At 46.5% G+C, this 23,297-nt stretch overlaps 1 protein-coding gene and 1 non-coding gene across 2 annotated transcripts; one reads left to right on the forward strand and one right to left on the reverse strand.

Annotated features, from left to right (window-relative positions):
- Nucleotides 1-2,634: 2,634 nt before the first annotated feature.
- On the reverse strand, nt 2,635-23,068 carry LOC144134484 (neprilysin-1-like). The gene is made up of 17 exons (XM_077667392.1): nt 23,062-23,068; nt 20,219-20,421; nt 19,935-20,093; nt 18,902-18,979; nt 18,439-18,566; nt 16,634-16,871; nt 15,204-15,302; nt 13,777-13,854; nt 12,888-12,994; nt 11,910-11,968; nt 10,825-10,876; nt 9,663-9,730; nt 7,169-7,287; nt 6,071-6,136; nt 5,887-5,997; nt 4,457-4,533; nt 2,635-2,829 (listed from the first exon to the last, which is right to left on the reverse strand). The coding sequence occupies exons 1-17, from the start codon at nt 23,066-23,068 to the stop codon at nt 2,727-2,729; spliced, it is 1,752 nt and encodes a 583-aa protein (XP_077523518.1). The 3' UTR covers nt 2,635-2,726.
- On the forward strand, nt 6,779-6,852 carry TRNAT-GGU (transfer RNA threonine (anticodon GGU)). The gene has a single exon. It is a non-coding gene; the product is annotated as a tRNA-Thr (tRNA).
- Nucleotides 23,069-23,297: the final 229 nt, after the last annotated feature.

Raw genomic sequence — 23,297 nt, forward strand, 5'->3', positions numbered from 1 at the left:
GACCCCGAGGTGCGAACGGTGTGCAGTTTTCGGCCATGCCACCGAGTCGGGCTGCACTGCGGCCTGTCAGAGGTGTGGCAGGAAGCATGTTACTGCGGACTGCACGCAACGGCGGTTCTATGCGGCGGTGGTCCAGGTGCAGCAGGTGGCGAATGGTGAGGCGGGGCCCGACGCGGGCACTTATGGGAGCCCGAGCCAACGAGCCGGGCGCCGCTTCTCCGGCGACGGAGGTTCGTGAGTACCCCGATGTGCGCCGGAGGGATCTGGCGCCGCCGCTGAAGTCACGGAAAACGGCAACTAGCGGCGCCAGAGGAGCCACAACAGCAGCGGCCACTGAGTGAACCGCTTATGTCACCGGTACCATCGCAGGCTGAGCTATCGCGGGAGCTGTCCGATAAGAAGCTGGCTTCGGGCCTAGCCAGTTCCAGCCGGTTCCAGCCGGTGCCAGCGCCCGGCGCATTGGCGCTTACTGGGGAAGCGCAGGAAAACGCCGCGCAATGCCGTGTTCTCGATCTCCCCGCTGACGCCGGGCACATATCTGATCATCGCCCACTCGCCCTCGCCTTGCATTTACCCGGCCGGCCGGGAGAGCGCAGTGATTTGTGGCGTTTGGACGTTCCGGTCGTACACGACCCGCAAAGCTCATAGTCACTTTGCGATCGCTATGTTTCTGTGTGATGCAGTGTGGTCACGTGGTGGCTCGCAACGCAGCACAACTGGGTCCTGTGTGCGTCGACGTCGAGCATATCGAGCCCGACGAGCGCCCTCTGCACCACCCATAGCAACCCATAGCACTGCGGCATAGCAGCTTCTGCGCCATCCGCGTACGCCTCGCCCCGTACCCCGTCTGCCCGCGGAGGGAATCTTGCCTGAGCTCCCACTCATCGAGTACTTTCGAATCAAAGCTGGAGCCGCTCGGGGGGAGTGTCCCGGCTGATGTGGCCGGCGGCCTTTGTGGCTGCGATTGCGAGCGTGTGTAGGGCGTCGCTGGCGATCGCTGCACGCGCATGGAAGAGAGAGATAAAACATTATTTCACTGAAGTGTTTTAGAAGTCAGGTAGGCGGACTCCTCAGTTCAGGTCTCCGGTTGCTTGGGCGGATGCCTGGACCAGTCTGATGATGCGACACTGGTCCTCCAGACCATTGCTGGTCAGGGCTGCCTCCCACTGCTCGTATGATGTCTATAATGTTTTTAGATGAGGTGGTTTTTGGGGACAATTCCAGGAAATGTGAAACAGCGTAGGCTTATCGCCGCACCATGGACAGAAGGGGCGGTATTTGGAAGGGTGAATGAAGCTGTACAAGTACAGGTTAGGGAAGGTATTCGTTTCACCGCTGGTCAGGCAGCTTAAGCATCAGTTGTCTTATTTTTTCTCTATTTCTCTCTTCGCGACAGTAGCCCTTCATTTTCTCGCCCTAGTCGTCTTTTCCCCGTGGAGTCCTTATGTTCTTTCTCTCTCCTTCATTGTATCCTGGCAAGCGTTCTCTCTGTTCTTTCTATCTATAGGTGCGTGACTTGTCCATACAGCAGTCATTCATCCTTTGCCTATTATGATGGTCTGATTAGAGGTCGTGGTAGCACAGCTGTGTTTAGCTCCTAGCGTGTCCCGATGAGAAGTCAGGCTTCACTGGATCTCTCGCTAAAATCTGAGCACACAAAATGAAGCCTTACTTGATTAGCATTACAGGAACCAGTTCGTGTATGTTGGGGTGGATAGTATAAACGCTTCTGTGTACAAGTGCAAGCGCAAAGGCGCGCACGGGTCAGACAAACACACGCAACACAATGAGCCGCAACACGAAGGAAAATCATGTTTAGCTGCAATAAACGGTGCTAAAACTTTCTACTATCATGCACTTCCAGGGTTACGAGAGCAGTGCGCGGCTACAATGTTGCGGCATCTGTTTCATCTAAATCGCAAGCGGTCGCACCAGATCAATTGGACTTGCTCAGGACCCGGTTCACTATTACAAAAAGTCAAAATACATAGCTGTAGCTTGCCTCATCGGTTTTTATTGAAAAGTGCCTTCATTACGCAACAACCTGAATCAACGTAGGCAACTGTGGTGAGCATGTGTACAGTCTTGGTCAAAAGTCTTAAGGCCACAGCGTTCAGCTGCAGCGAAATGAATGTTCCTAGAATGCTCCGTGTAGCGGATCATCCAAAACACAAATAAAGCAGGAAGCTCCTCTACCGCAAGAAGAAGCCTTCTGCTAGCATTTCAAGGTCATTCGATCTTTAATAGTACCGTAATGGTCCTGTTATGCGGTTGAAAGGAAAAGCCTTTGGCATTTGGACTTTTGACCAAGACTGTACATTCCTCGCGAGGTTGCTCTCGCTGGCTTCAGGTTAAAAATCTTTCGTGTACAGCACACGGCAAAAGCCGGACAGAATGTCGCCACATTCTGTCCACAGCTAGTTGAACTAGCTGCGACAAGACAGGTGATAGGCAGTATAATAGTCATCACATTAAGCAGTTCAAAAAGGCAAACATACTGTCGAGAACATTTGTTCTCGACAATACAGATCTCTATACAAAGAGTTCAACAAGACACCCACATAAGTCGACCTAGGCGTGCCGCGTATTAAGGGCATCTAGAAAGTCCGTGTCCGTAAAACCGTTGCTGATTTCTACAGTGCGTGCGATGCATGGCCCGGGCACAGAGGGGTTTCCACGATTGTGAAGGGCGCACACATTGCTCCTGAAGGGCTGAGGTGGTCTCCCTAGTCCCACAGGCTGCACTGCTCCTCGCGGACCATGCCATCGTTGGGGCCGCAGCCGAAGGTGCTCGCGAACTTGGGAAAGTTTATCAGGGGCACATTCACTCTGCAAAGATACAGGAAGGTAATAATAATAATAATAATAATAATAATAATAATAATAATAATAATAATAATAATAATAATAATAATAATAATAATAATAATAATAATAATAATAATAATAATAATAATAATAATAATTCTTGCTTTTTGAGGAAAGGAAATTGCGTGGTATCTGTCTCATATATCGGCGGACACCTGAATCGCGCCGTAAGGGAAGGGATAAAGGGAGAATGAAAGAAGAAATGAAGAAAGCGATGCCGTACTGGAGGGCTCCAGAATAATTTCGACCACCTGGAGAAATTGTTCCGGAGCCCTCCACTACGGCACCTTTTTCTTTCTTCTTTCACTCCCTCCCAAGAGCCCAAGAGTCCATTTAATAATAATAATAATTGGGGAAAGAAATGGCCTAGTATCTTTCTAATATATCGTTGGACACCTGAACCACGCCGTAAGGGAAAGGATAAATGAGGGTATGAAAGAAGATAGGAAGAAAGAGGCGCCGTAGTGGACGGTTCTGGAACAATTTCGACCACCTAGGGATCTTTAACGTGCACTGACATCGCACAGCACACGGGCGCCTTAGCGTTTTGCCTCCATACAAACGCAGCCGCCGCGGTCGGGTTCGAACCCGGGAACTCCGGATCAGTAGCCGAGCGCCCTAACCACTGAGCCACCGCGGGGGGTAAGTCCATTTCCTGCACACTGTGCAGTGCAACGCGCATAGCGGAGAGACTCTTAAGAATAAAATTGACAGAACCGAATGATTTTCCTCCATAGAGTTACATCACGGTGGCATATTTTTCTGACAGCGAAAGGTGCCGGGAAAGCCTACATGAACAATCAAGGTATGTTCTTTATTTAAATTTCAGAAGTTAGTACTTGAATATATAGGGAATGTTGACCACAGCGCTGAGTATCTACTCTTTCAGACAACGCTGAGGATGCCTGACTATTTGAGAAGCGGCCATACAGGGCTGTTTCTGAGAACAGTCGTCCTGGCGAAATCCGAAATGCGTCCAGTGTTCTTTTCTAGTTGCATTGTGGGCAGGCTATTTGTATCTTTTTAGTCATCCCATAGCGTGTATTCCGCTCGTGTGATGCATAGTCGCTTACGATAACCCAAAGCCTACAGCGAAAATTCTTAGAGATCAAAGTACAGCAGTTTTATCTATAGCTTGAAAATGTAGAAAATCATAACCGTGCATAACGCATTTTCACAATTGCGACGAGTGCTGAGAGGCCGAAAATTCTCCTCTTTTAGCGGTGTCCAATTTTACGTGTAGCAACTAGCACCAATCGTTGGTATTTCGTTGAATAAGTTCCCGGGTTCGAACCCGACCGCGGCGGCTGCGTTTTTATGGAGGAAAAACGCTAAGGCGCCCGTGTGCTGTGCGATGTCAGCGCATGTTAAAGATCCCCAGGTGGTCGAAATTATTCCGGAGCCCTCCACTACGGCACCACTTTCTTCCTTTCTTCTTTCAATCCCTCTTTTATCCCTTCCCTTACGGCGCGGTTCAGGTGTCCTACGATATACAAGAAAGATATTGCGCCATTTTATTTCCCCAAAAAACCAATTATAACATATCACTAATCATGCAGCAAACATGGAGCACGCAACTCTATCTCACCTGTAATTGGATGGGCTAAATGGGCCGTGAGTTAACTGCATCTTCAGAGCCCTGGTCCGCTTCAGGTCGCAGAACATCTGCACAAGCCACAACGCTTCAACCGCAAGGTACAGGCAGCGACATTCTTATGAATAGATGGATGCTGATCAAATTGTTACGTTGCCGACAATTCGCATAGCAAAACTTTTTGTGGCCTCTGAACTGCTGAAAATATGCGTCACCGAAGGTATATTAAATATCATTGTGAGCCCCAACAAAAATGGCTGTTACCGCAGTAGGATAAGCGCTTTAAATATACGGCGCCTCTCACCTAACCAACAAACTACCTGAGGTAGCGATGCGACTCTCTCACTCCATCTGCAGACAAATATGTAATTTGTTGTGAATACCGGGTGGTCGTTCCACGGTATGTGAATCACCCGCTGGGGTCCAATCACACCGCACGTGTTTCTATTAACCTGTGTCGTTTTTCAAATATGCAGCAGGCCACATTAAACGCGGTTGCACACTTGAAGGATTTCTGCAAGCGCCCCCAAAGGCGGCGCTACCACCGCGGTCTGCGCACGGTTGCAGGCTCCCGCGTGGCTACTCGACTGTCTGGGCCAAATAGGTACTCCCAAGCGATGCCGAAGCCGTGGGAATGGCACAGACATAGCGTCTGCGTTACTAAGATAGGCACCTGTTGGTAACTACCACGAGGGCCACGAGACAATCTGTCGCTTGAACTGACACACAGTGAGGTGCCCGCGATGGTGGCGCCCCACGGCGTTGCTTCTTCAAGGCAGACCACCGAGGATTCGTTCCTGACATCACCTACTATTTGGCGCGACCTCCAGTCAGTCGGTGCACAGGCGTTGTTGTGGACGCCCTGCTGGCCGCCCCTGAGACTTGCTTTTCGTCGATACCGTTGTAATCATGTCTAGTGATCTTTCGGAAGTTGCAAATCCGCCTCGGTTTGTTTTCGCCTGAGGCAGTGCGGAGATTCGACTTTTAGTGAAGCAGAGATTTGGAAGAGAAAACTGACCGGTGTTATGTCTCGTGCTGTCCACCAGCAAAAATGAAAGCTGGCGGCGATGCGTCGCTGTCGCAGTCGTGTAAACAACGTGGCCGTAGCTTCCCCCTCCCCTGAGCTCGACTTGTACCACAACGTAACGGGGAAACGCAGCTAAATGTAAAGACAGCCGGTGGGAAAAGGGCAGGGGGTGAAAACGGGCGGAGGGGAGGAGGGAGGCGTGGCTTTTCCTCAGCGGCTACTTGTCAACAACCAGAGTGAATTTTAGAAAACTGCGCAAGACAACGTGAGCAGGGACGTGGACTAGCCATCGAATATTTCTAGTATGGGCATGTCCAGTCAGCCAACGACCAAGCGGACATGAGTGCAAAAGCCCCAGCTTAGGATGTTCAATGGACAATCCGTAGATCGAACTTACCGTGGCGAAAGCAAGGAAAAAGATGCGGTCTGATGAGACCTCGGGAAATTGCTTGAAGACCCAGTCACTGGCACCCATGGATCGGCTCTTTCGCACCAGTCGCCGGAACACCTGCTCGTGAGAGGGATTAAGCGAATTGGTGAGAGCGAAATGCCCAAAAGCGTTCACATGCCGGTTGCCTTACCCGATAAGCGATTGGAAGAGCAGCGTTATCCAGGATGTTCTCAGATATCGAAGCATACGGATTTATCTAAAAATGGAGACAGGGGGAGAGAAAGTGCGGATAACAGAGTAAGAAGCTGGGCTATTTTGCAATGCGTAGCAGGGGGTGGCAGAAAGTTAGGTGGGTGGATGAGATTAAGAAGTTTGCGGATATACGGTAACCGCAGTTAGTAAAGGACAGGGTTAATTGGAGAGACGTGGGATAAGCCTTTGCCCTGCGGTGAACTCAGTCAGTCTGATGATGATGATTTCTTTCTACGCAAAAAAATTGGGCGCCACAAAAAACAAGTAACAAAAACAAGAACAAGCATGAACATAGCCAGAAAGAGCCGTAGAGTCGATTTCTACTGTGAACAAAAACTCGATGTTCCTTCTACCCTCAGGTTGGCCCAGAGGCCCGCGAAGGCCGTTAGAGCTGCCGTCACGCTTATGTAATATCTGCCTTGGCACGCGGGTATATGCAGTTCTAATTTTACACGTTACGGGAGTGCTGCGGGTTCTCATCCGTCGCTGCTAAGTGCGCAGTTGTGCTCTATTTTGAGTGGAAGGGCACGGGAGGGGTGAATTCGGACAGAGCCTTGAGCTTTAATTGGTATTGTCAGAATCTGCGTTAAGTCGGGAGCAAAGAGACATGTGTTGAAATCACTCCCGCCCTTCTATAAGCTTGTCGTCCTGGTTAGCTCAGTTGGTAGAGCCACTGCTCTGGTAAAGCGGTGGTCCCGGGTTCAAAGCCCGGACCAGGACGAATTTTTTTTAACTACGAAGTTTTTGAGAAAGCTTTTTAACTTTCCTTTCTAGCCGTACGGCACCGCTTGGGTGGATGCCAATAAGTAATCACTCCTTTATTACATCCAAAAAATTGGCATAAGCGATGATTCGCGATAAGTTAATAAAAAAGTGGTTACAGGAACGCCCCATAACATAGCAATAAACAACACATGCAGAGCACCTTGCAAAAAAAAAAAAAACAGAATAGAGCATTTTTGTTCCTGACCCACGGCAAAGAACGGCTGCCAGCGTTTTCAACCACATTCGCGCTGTGTGCGTAAGATGTACGTACCTGTTGGCCGTAGACCTGGCCGTACTGGTGAAGGAAGCAGTTCTGGCGTCTCCGAAACTCCTCCTGCGTCACTCGGTCCCAGGACCTTTTTGCCGCCTTGCGGTCCTTGTAGAAAGGTCCTACGTAGTACCACAAGCACGTAAAGCGCGACCTGTTGTGGCTTATTCGAAGCCGCGCTACCGACTACGAAATATGGCACGATGCGTTTCTCTGAAACTGTTCTCTGCACATAATAATAATTGTTTTTTAGGGAGTATCTGTCTCATATATCGTTGGACACCTGAACCGCGCCGTAAGGGAAGGGATAAAGGAGGGAGTGAAAGAAGAAAGGAAGAGAGAGGTGCCGTAGTGGAGGACTCCGGAATAATTTCGACCACCTGGGGATCTTTAACGTGCACTGACATAGCACAGCACACGGGCGCCTTAGCGTTTTTCCTCCATAAAAACGCAGCCGCCGCGGTCGGGTTCGAACACGGGAACTCCGGATCAGTAGTCGAGCGCCCTAACCACTGAGCCACCGCGGCGGGTGTTCTCTGTACACCGAATTTTAAAACTTTCATATAGTGCTTTTCAGTTGAGGAACGTCAAGCGAAGCCACTGGCTTGTTCACCGGGTATTTTATTGTGCATGTAATAGTTGCAGTTCTTGTTTCGTGGCAAAGGACTCCTCGGTGCTAAGCATTTAATGGCCTCCATTACCCACCTCTCATCATATAAAAAAATATAGAAAATGTGTTCTAACCCATCCACCCGGGCTCTTTATACATTTGTTTAATTCAGTTCCATTTTTCGGCTTGTTGGAATGCCACTCGTGCTACTCCGTTCCGTTGTAAATATGTAACTGCACTTTAAACACGAATGCGCCTATACGCACTCTCTTTTATAAAAGGGAGTGCGGTAAGGGATAGGTTACTCCCTTTTCTCTCCTTTCTGTTTAGAGCGTGGTCATGGGCCTCCGTCCTTGCTTCTGTGGACCGGAGCTAGTGCGTAAACGACCAGCGCCACCTGGCATAGCGGATCTTCATTAGATTATACTGTGAGAGAATGCTGACTAGAGTTACTAGAAAAGTTATCAAGTGAGTAATTCTGACGAAGAGGGCGCAACAGGCGCAGAATTCTGTCGTGTCACTCGTCCAGCGTCGGGAGCACGCTGCACCTGCGGAATCGCCTCCGATACACACGGTTTACTGGCCATGTGCATATAACTTCCAGCGTGCCACTGGTGCTGAGAGGAAAGAAAAAAATCTTTAAAAAAAACTTCGTTTCTTCTGAGCCACATCAATTGTTAAAATACACTTTTTTCCTTCAGTTTCGGTGGAAGTCGGCAGGCTAAGCATACTGCCCGCGAATGAAAACTCGATGGACCGAATGGCCACTCGAAAGGCATTTATTTTAATACGAAAGCATTGGCTCATCGGCAGCGAAATTGGGTGTCATTGATCTCAAAAGTGGTCACAAAAATTCTCAGATGACGCCCCGTGGTATAAAAAAAAAGAAAAATCCTTCCGAAGGTGCGGGGAATTCCTCCCACGACTTTCAGATAACGAGGCGCGCACGCAATTCAGAGGCCATAAAAACGCGTTTCTACTTAGCGAACAAAAATTGCGTTGCCTTACAGCTGTATAATAACGACACGGACGCCATTCACAAAGGTGGATTGCAGAGACCCCGGCCACACATCGTAGTTTGTGTTCTGCATATGACACGACTCGGAATGAAGCCTCTTAACTGGATTTAGCTCTACACCCAGCACGCTTGCTTTAAGGCAGTTACATGACCAAAAAATTGCTCAGTGCTTGGCCAGGGCACCCCATCAATTCCCTGAGTCGTGTTTGTGCTGTTGAATTCTATCTCTCCCCCAAATTCTTAAGTCTCACCAATGTACAAGGAGGGCCGGGTCAGGGGATGTGAGCCATGGTCGAAATTAATCCGGAGCCCTCCACTATGGCACCTGTTTCTCCCTTCTGTCAATCCTTCCTGCATTTCTTCCCTGACGGCATGGTTGAGGTGCGCAGTCGCTGTGGCCATTACGTTCCTTATTACCATTTTTCCTCTACACATAGCTGCGGGTGGTCACCTAATGATAACTGGCTGCCGCTAGTAAAAAAAAGAAAGAAAGACAAAAACAAACCGCAATCGCAGCTCGGCGATGGGCCGCAAAGTAACCGTACACCAGGCATTTAAGTTTGTCGCTCAGTAACTATTTTATGCTAATCAATGACATTTAACTACAACGAGTGCCGAAAAGTAACCGTACACCATGCATTTAAGTTTGTTGCTGCAAACTATTTTATGCTCATCAATGACATTTAACTACAACGAGTGCAATAGCACATTCTTAGCACTCATTCTCTGCTTTTCTCCACGGCTTTGTTGTACTATTTAACTAGGCACGGCTTAGGAAGGCACAGGCAGCTGCAGCAAATTTACTATGAGCTCTTCCAGGAAGCTATTCTACTGCACACGCAAAGGAATCGAACTTGTTCCGTACTCACCGCTTGCAAGGAATGCTCGTGCCAGTTCTCTGGCAAGCTGAAAACCGAATCGGGCTGCATCGACAGGCCTGCAAGTCATAAAGCCGTGTGCCAAGTTGCGTGCGTAGCGAATAGTGGGAATACTTACGCGCTATTGGGCTTATTGCAAACGTAATCCGAATTGTTTGCTCTGAGAACGTGAGGGATTTTTCACACAGGCTGCTTTAATGGGCATTTTGATTCTTATATAGGTTATGCTATATGATTCCTATAGGGGGAAAAATTGAGCCAGGAAAACTAACGGAGCCTGCAAGGAATACCTGGCTCCCACTGCTAACTATGATAGTTAGCTTTTCTTATCTTAAGTTTTATTATTTTGAAAATAAATGCAAACCATTGCTTCTGCTTATCCTGGCATCATATAAAGGGCACAGCCGGACACTGCCCACTTGAAACAATGCGAGGACTTTTACTGCCCCTTGGATCACAGAGACAAATAAAGAAACGAAGTCAAATTATGGAAAGAAACAGTTGCATGCATAGAGCTACAATTCACATTCAGAAATAGAGCTTTAAAAAGCCGATAGATATTGTATTGGCAGGGAATTTATTTATAATTATTTATCAATACTGTTCGGCAGAAGCTTTTACAGGGCGGTTTCAAAACAAGATATACAGGATAGCAGTGCTGCCGCAGCCAAGACGATACGAAACAAGAACATTATTCAAGAAAAGGTACAGTACAAAGAAAAAAGAATATCTCCTGCAAAAACAGCGATCTGACGTGATCTTGGAAAATCTTATTGTACGCATTATACCTAGAATGATTTATTTAAGGGTATAAAACGACCATAATGTACAGCAAAGCAGGTGCAACACATTCCAACATGAGTGATATCGAAAGAATATTGCTGTCCGAGGTAACGCTTAGGTAAGCGACCGTTGAGTATAACAGTGAACGAAACACACACCTGAATTCCACTTCCTACACATATTTAAAACAAGCCTGCCGGAGGATAGATCGTAAATATATACGCACATTATATATCCCTATGTGATCATCAAAGTATACTTTGATAGCGTCTAACACTAACAGAATGGATAAAAGATATAACAAAAAACAACGCGTTGCGCGTGGAAGAAGTAATTGCTGACACAGAAAGGGTCAAGAAGATCTACTTACGGCTGCATGCTAGTGTAGTACAGCGGACTTTGAAGTATTCCGAAGGGAACGGCTTGACAGAAAAGAATTAAAAGGTCGCATTGGCAGGCATACCAACCATGAGATCACAAGCTTTGCCACTTCGCTGAAATCCTGGGTCTAGAGAACTTTTCCCATTCCCTAGATCTTTTGCAAAGCTTGACGATTGTAAATTTCAGCAGCGAACCGACGATAATGTACGTATAAAAGTAATTGGTTCCACGCTTTCCGGTCGCTCTGGACGATGAAAAACGAGGGTAGATGCGACCTAGTGATAGGCGCTTATTGAAGCTTACCATTTTAAGAATGTTATCTCGAGGAATCGGTTTTTTAATTCCTCGTGCAAAGGGTAGAGGCGATTGTCATTCTTTCACCTAAATTAATATCGCAATGTTTATTTCTCTTCTATTTTTTCCTTGGCTGCACTCACTTTTGATACGAACTCTTACATTTCGTAATGTTAACCGATCTCTGGGCATTGGCGGCATACGTTTTCATATCAACATTTTTACAGAAACCAGACTGCTTTCAAACATTGCTCGCAGATATTTAGCAATATGAAGGTGTCAAGCAATTTTTTGGGTGCGTTTACCGGTCAGGAATGCGAGCGGCACTCGGAGGAGCTAATTCGTGAAATCGGTATTCTCAAGAAATAGTACCAACAGGAACGCGTAGCGAGCTTTTGGAATGACATTGCATTCTCAATCATTCATTTCTTAGCTTATGCTGAGCTTGAAGCTGGCGTCAGAAATGATCACTTTGTTGTGCACATGCTACTCATGATATCATTAAGAACGGAACTAAGCTTGAGGTCAGCCATAGCGTTGTTTTTCGCTAGTGGAGTTCTCATTGAACATTACGAATCGTGTGCCTAGTACCACGCCGCGTTAGTGGCTAAGGAGGTGACTGCACAACCTCTGGTAAACAGTCAGTCTCAGATTATTTCAGTCAAAGGCACTGGCAGCAAGCGAACACAGCCATTTAACGTGTAATGCGACTAAGCGCTGTACTTGTTCACTTTACGTTAGCATTTTTTTTTGTTTTTACGCACTTATTTCATTATTCACCTAATGTGTTGAATTCTTGGTTGAAGTAGACTTGCGGTTTCAGGAACGGTGCTTCCCACCTGTGTGAGAAGAATTTCGAGTTTAAAATCTATTTTCATGAAACACAAGCTGATACCAGCATCATCATGATCATCAGCATCATCATCAGCCTAACTACGCCCACGGCAGGGCCAAGGCCTCTCCCATGTCTTTCCAGTTAACCATGTCCTTTGTCAGCTGCGGACGCCGTATTCCCGCAAACTTCTTAATCTCATCCACCCACCTAAAATTCTGCCGTCCCCTGCTACGCTTGCCTTCTTTTGGAATGCATTCCGTTACCCAGTATGTATCCTCAAACTTCAGTATATATGGTACACACAAGCCTTTCAATACTGTTTCCTGGTTCTTTGATCGCTTGTATTATTCGTGCATGTCTTGATAGCACGCTTCGTATTGTAACCATCATCGAACTGCGTCAAAAGCAATATGTAGGTCTCGATAGGTGAAACTATTTGCAAACACGCCCCATGGTCCCTGATCTAGACAACGCCGTCTCAGAAAACTTGCCAAGGGTTCCTGAGTAAAAACTATAACGCTCATATGAATATATTCTCGTGCCGAATGTCACGCTGACATTCTTCTATCCATGTTATTAGAGTTAAGACATGGCCGGCTTGTGAAAATGGACTCGAAAACAAATTGGTCAGAGAAAACTCAGCTGCTGTTCCATATCGGTAAAGCGGAGCACCAGCCATGAGAGCAGGTTAATTTTTGAAACGTGTAATCAAACTTTTTATCTTTGTCGCATAACTGCGGCTTTCTCACCTCCATGAGAACATGCATGGTTTAGCCTGGGTCTTGTTTTCTGTAACGGCTTTATTATAAAACCCGCGCGTGAAGCCCAAGCCGTTAACGTTAGCTTCTTACACGTACACGTAGAGCGAATAAACAAAGTGCGCAATGAGTACGCACCGTACCGAAGGCGCGTGCCACACTCACTCTGGGCCAATCCAGTCCTCGACGAGCCACTGCCAGTAGTGATCGCTGAGTGCCGACCGCGTGTTGTAGTAGCTTTCGAGGACCGCCTTCATTTGCACGTCGGGAACCTGCAGAAACGCAGGATAGAGATTTCCGCGTTGGCTTATGCCCGTTGCTTCACCTCTAAAGACCCATAAACCCAACGTGCAGCCTCCTTTGATATGCGCCTACGGCATACAGATAATACTCAATATGCCCGATAGTACATGCGACAAAGGACCCTAAAGAAGAGATTTTTGTCATTTGCAAGGGGATTACGTTGAACTCCTGCCTAAGACTAAGACTGCATAACGTTACTTGACGTGGGTGTTATGACCTGTACAATGAGGGGCGTATTGATTACACAGGTCAGATCCGGATAGATGTGACTCATTTTCTGACGTTTTGCTACGATCTGTTTAAAAGGACCGCTAGTTTAAACATAGAACAAGAATTGCTTGTATGGAGCCTTGTTGATCAATCAATCAATCAATCAATCAATCAATCAATCAATCAATCAATCAATCAATCAATCAATCATTCAATCGATCGATCAATCAACCAATGAATGTCATTGCGGATTTATGTACGCTGGGCAGGGTGGTGCCGTTTTAAATATTAAAGAAATCCTCGCTGGGAAATGAATTTTCCTAAAATTTGGGAGCTAGTGCTGCGAATTAGGTGACAGAAATTGTATTATATTCGTGAAAACTCCTGTAAACACTGTAAGGACAAGTTTGCTGGAAGCTTTAAGACCCTTAAGCTTTCTTTTCATTGTCATCCTTTGCATGACCTCAGCACGATCTTTGTGCTGGACTTTTTATAAGTGGGCACATGGGGTAAATATATATAAACATTTTGTACAACTCACCACGTGATAAAAAGCAGATATGGCGTAGTCGTTTTCCACAAATGATGGATAAAGGAAGTAAGGCATAACAGATAGGATCTGGAAAAACAAAAATAACCCAGGGAAATGCTCCAGCCGCGCTCTAACACGTGTCCCATTCATCACCTAAGCGAGCGTTATTGTTTTCACTTGTGAGTCAGAAGGCTGCCAAAAAAAAACAGCAAAACTAAAAGAAGAATTACATTGCTAGGTGTTCATTTTCCACCTCTGCTTATTTTTTATTTACATGAACAACAAAAGAGGCGTTGGTGCCGTATAGCGGCTCTGGCTATTCTTTTTCAGCAATTCATAGAAGCCGCTTGGTCCGACGTTATACAGTTCAGCATAACACAAACACCAACAGTACACAGCATATAAAACAAGGTACAAGCGTCAGCAGAAGTAATAATTATGAGCGAACGTAAACTCTATATATCTTAGAAGAACAGTACCCAAAAAATATACATAGGAGAAGTGAACAAACAATAACGCAAGAACGAAAAATAAGCTTATTTGCATTATACACAGCAAAAGTAAGTAACAAATCTGTTGAAGCACCCACTCACAAAAAAGTGAAAGCAAACAACAAACATATTGAAGCGCTCACTCACACAGAGGTAAAAACTCTCACACTGAATAAACCAATTCTACTAAACTAGTATATCCCAAGGAAGCCGCTGTCCTGAAGGAATGATAACATCACAAGCGCTCGCATTTGCAGTGCACACGTCGGCCACGGGCCTATAATAGCTTTTGTAGACTTCTTCCTCCTCGTAGCTGCGATCCACCTTTGGAAAAATTTATTTGAACTGTCTATAGACTGTCCATAGACATTTGTCTATAAAGTCTATAGACTCTCTATAGACAAACCGTAGAGAGCAGTCTATAGGCAATACAAATATTATAGACAGTCTATAAACTGTCCATAGACTTTTGTGTATAAAGTCTATAGACTCTCTATAGACAAACCGTAAAGAACAGTCTATAGGCCATACAATTATTATAGACAGTCTATAGACAATCTATAGATTTATGGCCATGCACTTTTAGTAGACTTTTGTCTATAGACAGTTTGTAGTCTATAAACTGTCCATAGACTTTGTGTATAAAGTCTATAGACTCTCTATAGACAAACCGTAAAGAACAGTCTATAGGCAATACAATTATTATAGACAGTCTATAGATTTATGGCCATACACTTTTAGTAGATTTTTGTCTATAGAATGTCTGTAGACTATGAATAGACAAAAAGAAACATCTATAGGAAGGCAATAGAGTCTATAAGAAGTCAATAAACCATTTTTGTAAGGGCATTAACCATTAACTATCGCTGCTGCCCTTTCGGCCAGTTGGGCAAGACGCTTGCCTGTTGTCGCCGGATGTGACGTAGAGGAAATAAAACGACTCACTCGCTGCTGGATCACTTGGCTGGACTTGGCGTGGATCCAGCGAGCCTTACGCACTGCTTCCAGTAGTCGATCGTTGAACAGGGCGTACTTCTTTTTCACCTTTGGGATTGAAAAAGTAATTTGAAAGGTCAGCAATGTTGTTACACAGAATTATACGGAAAGTACTTCTTCCCAAACAGCTATGCCATTACCAAGATACCTGACACGGTACGTACACCTCCCTTACAAAAATTTTTAAACAGTCTACAGACTCTATAGACAAACCCTACAGAACTGTCTATAGACATTCTATAGATTTATGGCCATACACTGTTAGTAGATTTATGTCTATAGACCGTCTACCGACTATGAACAGACAAAAATAAATATCTGCAGGAAGGCAATAGATTCTATAAGAAGTCTATAGACTGTCTATAGACCATTTCTGTAAGGACTAGGACAACAAATGCTTACTTCTTGACTTATTTCGAGCTGAAAACTTTCTTTTTTTTTGACAATACCATTTGTTGGGCGAGTTGGTGCTTAAGATGATCCATAACAGCGCGACAGACGGGACAGAGAAGAGAGGACACAACACAGAGCGCTGCATTGTGTTGTGTCCTCTCTTCTCTGTCCCGTCTGTCGCGCTGTTATGGATCATCTTTTATGCGTTGCATAGTGCAATCACTCAGTTCAGCCCTTGGGCGCGGCCGGGCAGCCACCAAACCACGTGACGTGACGTCACGACAGCCGGCGGAAAAGCTGGGCCCCAAATCGCGTGGCCGCAGCCACCACCTGACTCCCGCTCCTCCCGCTAGGGGCGCTGCGCCGGCGCGTGACGTCACGGAGGAAAAGCTGGGCCCCAACTGGCGCGGTCGCGCGCGGCCGCAGCCACCACCTGACTCCCGCTCCTCCCGCTAGGGGCGCTGCGCTATGATTGACGTCACGGCATATGTATAAAAGAGCTGCGCTCCTTCGCCGGGACAGTCTTATACCCCTATCACACAGGCATTTCGAAGGCCCTCGAACCGATAGTCTATCGGCTCAAAGGCGATCGAGCGCTGCTACACGGGCAGTTTCAATGGCGATCGAGTCAGTAGCCTATCGAGTCAACGGAGCAGCACGGAACTCCATCGAGATATGCAACGCATTCTTGGCTTAACCAAGCTAAGCCTGGCCATTTTTTTGGCAGTTATGTCATGGACAGTACAGAATTGAAACACAGCCGGGTTCACAGAGGTATTGAACATACATGCACAGGTTCTGACGCTCCCTCAAAACTCCTTCATTTGCTTGCTAATGCTGTTTCGTGGCGCCTAGCTTTTAGTACATTTCGTGCTCCATAACTGCGATTTCTTAACTTTTTAACGGGTTAAAATTACATTGACAGGATAAATTCACTGATGACTTGCGCCCTGGTCTTAGCCACAGTAGTGGGAGGGTATACTCACATCCTTTCGCAGCGCGCTCGCCTTGCCGACTAGGAACCGTTGCGCGTAGGCAGCAGCCACGGCGTACTGCATCAGTTCGGCCACGTGCTCGTAGCAGGCCCGCCACCGAGGGGGCGCTGCGAACGCATTGCTCCCGCCTTCCTGCGCCGTCAGCGCCGTCAGGGGCCGGAACGCGTCTGGGAGGAAAGGCGCCATGGACACGAGCAAGCGCCAGCCCACGTAGTCCGCGATGGCTTTCCTGCATCGGAACACAGACCACGGTACAGGAGAGTGGAGAAACCGATAGCTGTAAGGGAAGTTCCAAAAACAACAGGCCTCCTTTGTATTTGGCATTTCAAACCCTCATGATGTAACCTTTTCAAAAATGCTTGAAAACCGCTGGAAATCCAAAAACGCATTCCATATATTCCGGTTTCTTTCTCCATACTGGCGTTGCTAAATTTAGGTTGCATCTTAAAGGTTCTGATCTGCACAAAGGGAAACTGATCACCTTCGCGAATTTTACCCCTAGCCAGTTTGCAATTCGGCAGTTATCCGCCGTATCGTCCGTCGCATTAACATGGCGTACTCTCTGGTGGGGGTTCAGATCATTTTATGTGCCAAAACCACTAAGTACTATAACCGTGTGCCTATCGGTACCATGCATCAATCAGCGATCTATTTGGTGACATTACAGTCTCTCATGCCTCATTTCTGTCCATACATAGCACTTATGTTTAACTCCACAGACTGCACGCGAGACAGTCCCGTTGTAATCTTTAAAAACACTTGAAGCTGCCTTTTCTCTGAAAGGGTAGGCCATCGTTCATTTATACTTCAGCCTACTCGATCAACAACGTTTCTTTATAAAACGTTGACAGGCGACCATACGATGTGTGGCGAGAAATCTGAATTAGCAGAACTGGTTTCTTGTTTTTCCTTTTCACTTCCACTGTTGCAGTGATCGCCTTGCATTGGATTCCTGAATTAAGATTTCGCCGCCGCATTTTATATCCGCTGCTCTGTGGGCTTCGGTTTACAGGGTGGGTGGAGGGTTCTGCAGAGCCACCCACTACCACCCTTTTGAACAGTGGAGGTGGATGGCTGGTAGGTGTAGCTTCAGCAATCTGCAGGGTATCTCTTTCATTCCGCTGCAGCATAGCCTTCTGGTGGATAGATGCGTCGGTGGATGGCGCTCTGGGAGGAATAATTAAGGTGGGCGGAGGTGGTGGGTGCAAATCTGGAGGCGGAGGGTGGGAGGAAACTGGTGGAAGGTGGGTAAAGGGTGAAGTTTATATTTATCTAGGCTGTACATGTCGGGGGCAGAGGCTTCACATGACGCTTCACACGACTCCTTTTTTTTTTTTCAGTTTCAACCAAGCTCATGATTCCTCGACATCAGTGTTGGATATTGAAACAATTCAAGGTATTGTTATGAAAGTATTAAAGATAATGGTCCCTTCTCATGCGTAACGAAATCTTTTCTATCGCAGGCATCGAGTAGTTAAGTATGCCATAAAAAACAAATCGGGAACGTTTTTGACGAAAGCAAAAACGTTAACAGCAAAATGATTCAAACTTGTCCCGAGGGGAGATCTGCGGATATATTGATTGTTAAGAGTCAAACCTTACTATATATTGAAAAAAAAATCGTTCATAAACTATTTCTCGTTGAAAATGCGGTTTCTGAGAATTATTGGGTATGTACTTCAACGCACATGATGTCTGAAGGAGAACTGATATTTAAAAATCAATGATTCGCGCAGATGCCCGTACAAGTTTTATACGACTTTCTTACGTATCCTAACTTCGTGATACTCGCGTACCTGGTGGCATTGCTGAGTATACTGGCGAGACGTGTGAAGAATTCGGGGCTTCTTACAATGACCTGGGTGTCATTGCTGACGTCTATGATATCTCCGACGATGGTCTTCAGGAATAGCGTCCAGTTCCACTGCGCGAGAAGACACGAATAATGATCCCAAAGATACGGAGAACAGCAATTCTACATAACGTCACCGCCTGTTAGCTCTAGGTTGCAGAGAAACAGCTGATGCAGCCTTTCTGACACAACAAAATGGAAAGGCGTTCACGAGTATGATTTTCGACCTAGTTCCGATCGGCGCGCAAGAATGGCATTGGGTCACATTACTATTGGGTCACATTTGGGTCACTCTACTGAAATGTTTTTTGGGCAGAGGTTTAGTGAGCTCGCCTTGGTAGCCATTCTGAAGCCTATTTTCCAGAAATATTTAAGCACTGCTCAGAAGTTCTGTGCAGGAGTCTCACCTTTTGAGACTCCGGCAGGCTACCCAGGTTGATCCTTGAAGCGTGCTTTTTTCTCCGCTTCCAAGTGAGTTCCGTCGCCTGGAGGAGAGTTCAATGCAGGCAGTAAGTATTTGATAGCCACGACCCATCTACGTCAATATGAAAAACTCGGACGCGGGCTTGGACAGTATTGTGCAGAGAGAACCAGCAAGTTCTGCTTTTCATATATTCTGCACTGTACGAAATGAACATATGCTGGTGGAAATTTCCGGAGCCCTTCACTATGACGTCCCTCATATCATGAGTCGTTTTGGGACGTTAAACCCGCATTAACCGAACCAAACCATATACGCTTGTACCTTATTCCACTCCTTTTTTTTTCAGAATCACTGCACTCATGCAGAGTGGACGCCTTCTGTAGGAGTGGACATAATTTCTACTGCAAAATTTATTAGAAAAAAAAAGGTGCAGCCGAGCGAGCAATCGAACAGCTGAACTCTGCGTCGCATGCCGGGCGCGCTTTCTCTTGACCAGAACTGCAACGGACATCACACGTAGCGCATTTTATTGCTTGCGAAATTACAGGGGCATAGTAAACAAACTCGATGATCCAGCGAATTTCATTTATGTCCTCCATGAAAACATGGGTTGGTACGGAAGCTTGCTTATGATTGTTTAAGGCATTTTTACTTGCCTTACTGTGCAATTTTCTGTGGAGCTCAGTCCTCCAGTGAATGAGTAACCGGTTAATTCTTACCACCCTGATCTCCTTAACATTCGCCCAAATCGTAGCACACAAGGCTTTCTCCGTTTCTACACTGTTTATATGCGGTCGCCACGGCCTGGTTTCAACCCACGAATTTGTGCTCATTAGCGGAACGCCACAGCTTCCAGGCTACCATGCAGGTGTGTAAGGGAAGCTAAACCCGGTCGAAATTTACAGCGACTCGTGATCGGCTCGAAATCTGAGCACCGACGAGCAACAGAAAATGTGAACATTTGCTGTAGGCCCTTGCACTAATCTTCAAGTGAAGCTTAAACTGAAGACACCTACCATGACGAGTTGTATCTCAAGGTGGAGCACGTTGTTAGGGACGTCGTCGTCGCTTCCTTTGAAGGCACGCATCACGTTGGTCGCCATCTGGCGGTATCTCTCCAGCACGTTCATCTCCAGCAGCATCGCCTTGGATAACAGCGTCCGGGGTTCGTCTAGCTGCAAAGCGAGCACGTTATCTCTTTCTTGAATTGCACCAGATGCGGGGGCCCAGCCTGTCGACGGTGGGGTAGTCGCGTTAGAATTAAGCTGGCCACGCGTTCTTCAGAGGCGCGCACACTCACGTGGACCATTCGCCTGGTGACGTCTTTCGGGTGGACGGACACGGTGGTGGTGAAGAGTGGCTGCAGCCGCAGGCGCCGCGTCAGCTCGCCCACCAGCAGAGCCGGCACGGGCGGAGACCGCGGCAATGAGGCAGGCCAGCCGGACAGGCCATGTCGCTCAAGGAGCCGCGACACCGGGGCCACTCCCAGGCGGTTCACCTGACCTGCAATAGTAATATTACTATTATTATTACTACTACTACTACTACTACTACTGCTGCTACTACTACTACTACTACTACTACTACTACCACCACTACTACTACTACTACTACTACTACCACTGCTACTACTACTACTACTGCTACTACTAGTACTACTACTACTACCACTGCTACTACTACTACTACTACAACTACTACTACCACTGCTACTACTACTACTGCAACTACTACTACCACTGCTACTACTACTACTACTACTACTACTACTACTACTACTACTACTACTACTACCACTGCTACTGCTACTACTAGTACTAGTACTATTACTACTGCTACTACTATTACTACTACTATTACTACTACTACTACTACTACTACTACTACTACTACTACTACTACTACTACTACTACTACTACTACTACTACTGCTGCTGCTACCACTACTACTACTACTACTACTACTACTACTACTACTACTATTGCTGCTGCTGCTGCTACTACTACTACTAATAATAATAATAAAAATAACAACGACAAAAACTTCATTTTTTATCTTCAATTACCTTTACAAATTTTGTCCTGCAGCATCTAAGCACCTCAATGCTTGTAAGTAGACCGGCAGTTGCAGAGCATATATACCACACCCCGGACAATGCAACGTCCACAAATACAGCAACTTTGGTTCAAAGATCAAAACTATGGCGACAGTAACAAGTTCAGTCATTGTATACCACCACTGCTCTTCCTCCGTGCTTAGAAAGGAACCAGTTCTGAGTCACCGGCTTCACTCACAACTTCTAAATATCACTTTTCAGACGCTGAGATCACGCTTTAAAACTCGCGAGCAGCACACAATGGCCAATCGCTATGCTACCTCTTGTCTTGGCAGGGTCGTACGAGCCTTACTGGTTATCTGGGGCCAAGGTGTGATATCCTAAGATGACGCGTTCACGTGAATAATGTTCTGAAGCCTTCTGCAGCCCTTGAGGGCGCAGAAATTCAATTTTCTAAGCCACAATAAAACACCAAGGTGTACCCGGTATGATCAGATAAAAAAGAGTAAATTCTCGTTACAACGTTAGGTTACGTCTTGCCCTAAGACCGTTTTTTTTTCAATAGGTTTCGGATTCTTGTAGCAGCGGCAGTACCTTCTCTAGTTCAGCAGAACTGCTTATGAGCATGCTAGAGTTAGTTTCATTACGATGATACAAGCGTGTGCTCTGGAAAAAAAAAACATCGGCACGTAACCGATTCTGATGCCTTGTCAGCGATTCGTGCAAGTAGGTAATATTCCTTCTCTTTAAGCCACCGATGTTTGTTTCCTATCCCTCGAATTTAACGCATCCAAAGAAGAGCTTAGAATACAGCCACTTTATCTTGCATTATAAGCACAGCCGCAAAAAAAAAAGAAAGCAAACTCGAGACGTACGGAGAAAAAGGACCATAGAAAGGTGGTGCCCAGCAACTACATTATTCAAGAAAGAGAACGAATGTATAGGAAGGTAAAGAAAAAAAAAGGAAAATGATAGCCGATTTGCTTAGTTAGGCTAAATGCGAATTGGGTGCGCTAGAGTTTCCTTTTCACTTCGATTCCGGTGTTCAGATCCAGTGTTCGCGGATGGCAGCTGTTCGGATAATGATAATTGGTTAATTCGTCATTCTCCACATTCATAGATCCTTAGCGGTCTTCCTACCACTCCTAGCGCAGAGGTGAAGTGATGCGCCACTGCCCCTCTATGGCAGATGCTGCCAACGGTGGGACTTTGGTTGTGATCCAAGTTGCTCTTCGTGAGCAGCCTCTCATGATCAAATGAGTTGCCGCCTGACACGGTGGGCAGGCTGCTCAGCAGCCCACTATAAGTGATAGCGCACTAAAATGAGCTCTGCGGAAACTCGTGGAGCTATGTAACAGTGGCGAGATACGCATTGTCCTTGTCGGTCAAAGAGGTAGCTTTGTCTTATCAGCTTGCATTTCTGCCTGATTTTGATTTATATTTTTTTGCCATCCACTGCATCTATGCCTTTACTTAAAGGGCCACTGAAAGGGGAGTTTGAGCTTGGATTTAAAATGCTTGCACTATGTAGAGTACAGGCCACCGAGCGTCCATGCCGCTTACGAGACCTCAAAAGAGAGCGGGAAATTTACAATACATTTTTAAAACTTCCCGCTTTCACACCTGGCGGCGACGCGCGGTGCCGGGCTTCCGCGCGAAAACCTGGCATTCGACGTCACGTCGTGCAAATGACGTCAGCAGCTGGGGGTTTTCATTGGTTCGCAGTGCCAAATTCTTTCAGGCGTCACACGCTACCGCGGCCGCGGCCACTCCGCGCGCGCCGCAGCCAGCGGAGGTAGGGAAGGGGCCGAGTGGGTTGGGCTAGTGTTCCTGTATATGCTCCCGTAGGGAGCATATACAGGAGCACTAGTATATGCTCCCTACGGGAGCATATACTAGTAGGGAGCATATACAGGAACACTAGGTTGGGCCGGCGAGCAGCGCCGCCGTTTCGGCATGCGAGAGGAGAGGAAAAGGCGCGAAGACGCGAAGTTCAAATTTTGTCTGCATATAATTCAGCTTCCACAAAACGCATTAAAATAATTTTTGCTGGGGGATATTTATGAAGCTGCGTCTTTTAACATACCAGACATACCGCACCTTTATCGAGAGACCTTTCTGGGTCCCTTTAAACAAATGTAGTTGCCCGTAAGTTTTTTTTTTTAAATGCAAGTTTTACATGCTTCTTTTCTCTGTACATACCATAGGGTTTGTCCTATGACACATAATCGATACCAACTCGCCCAGATCTCAGAATTTCCTTTTATTTATATAGCAAAGGAAAAAAAAATGCTGTCATCGTAGCTTGTTTGTGCGACGTCA

Source organism: Amblyomma americanum, chromosome 5 (assembly GCF_052857255.1).
Source record: "Amblyomma americanum isolate KBUSLIRL-KWMA chromosome 5, ASM5285725v1, whole genome shotgun sequence".
Classification (NCBI taxonomy): Eukaryota; Metazoa; Arthropoda; class Arachnida; order Ixodida; family Ixodidae; genus Amblyomma; species Amblyomma americanum.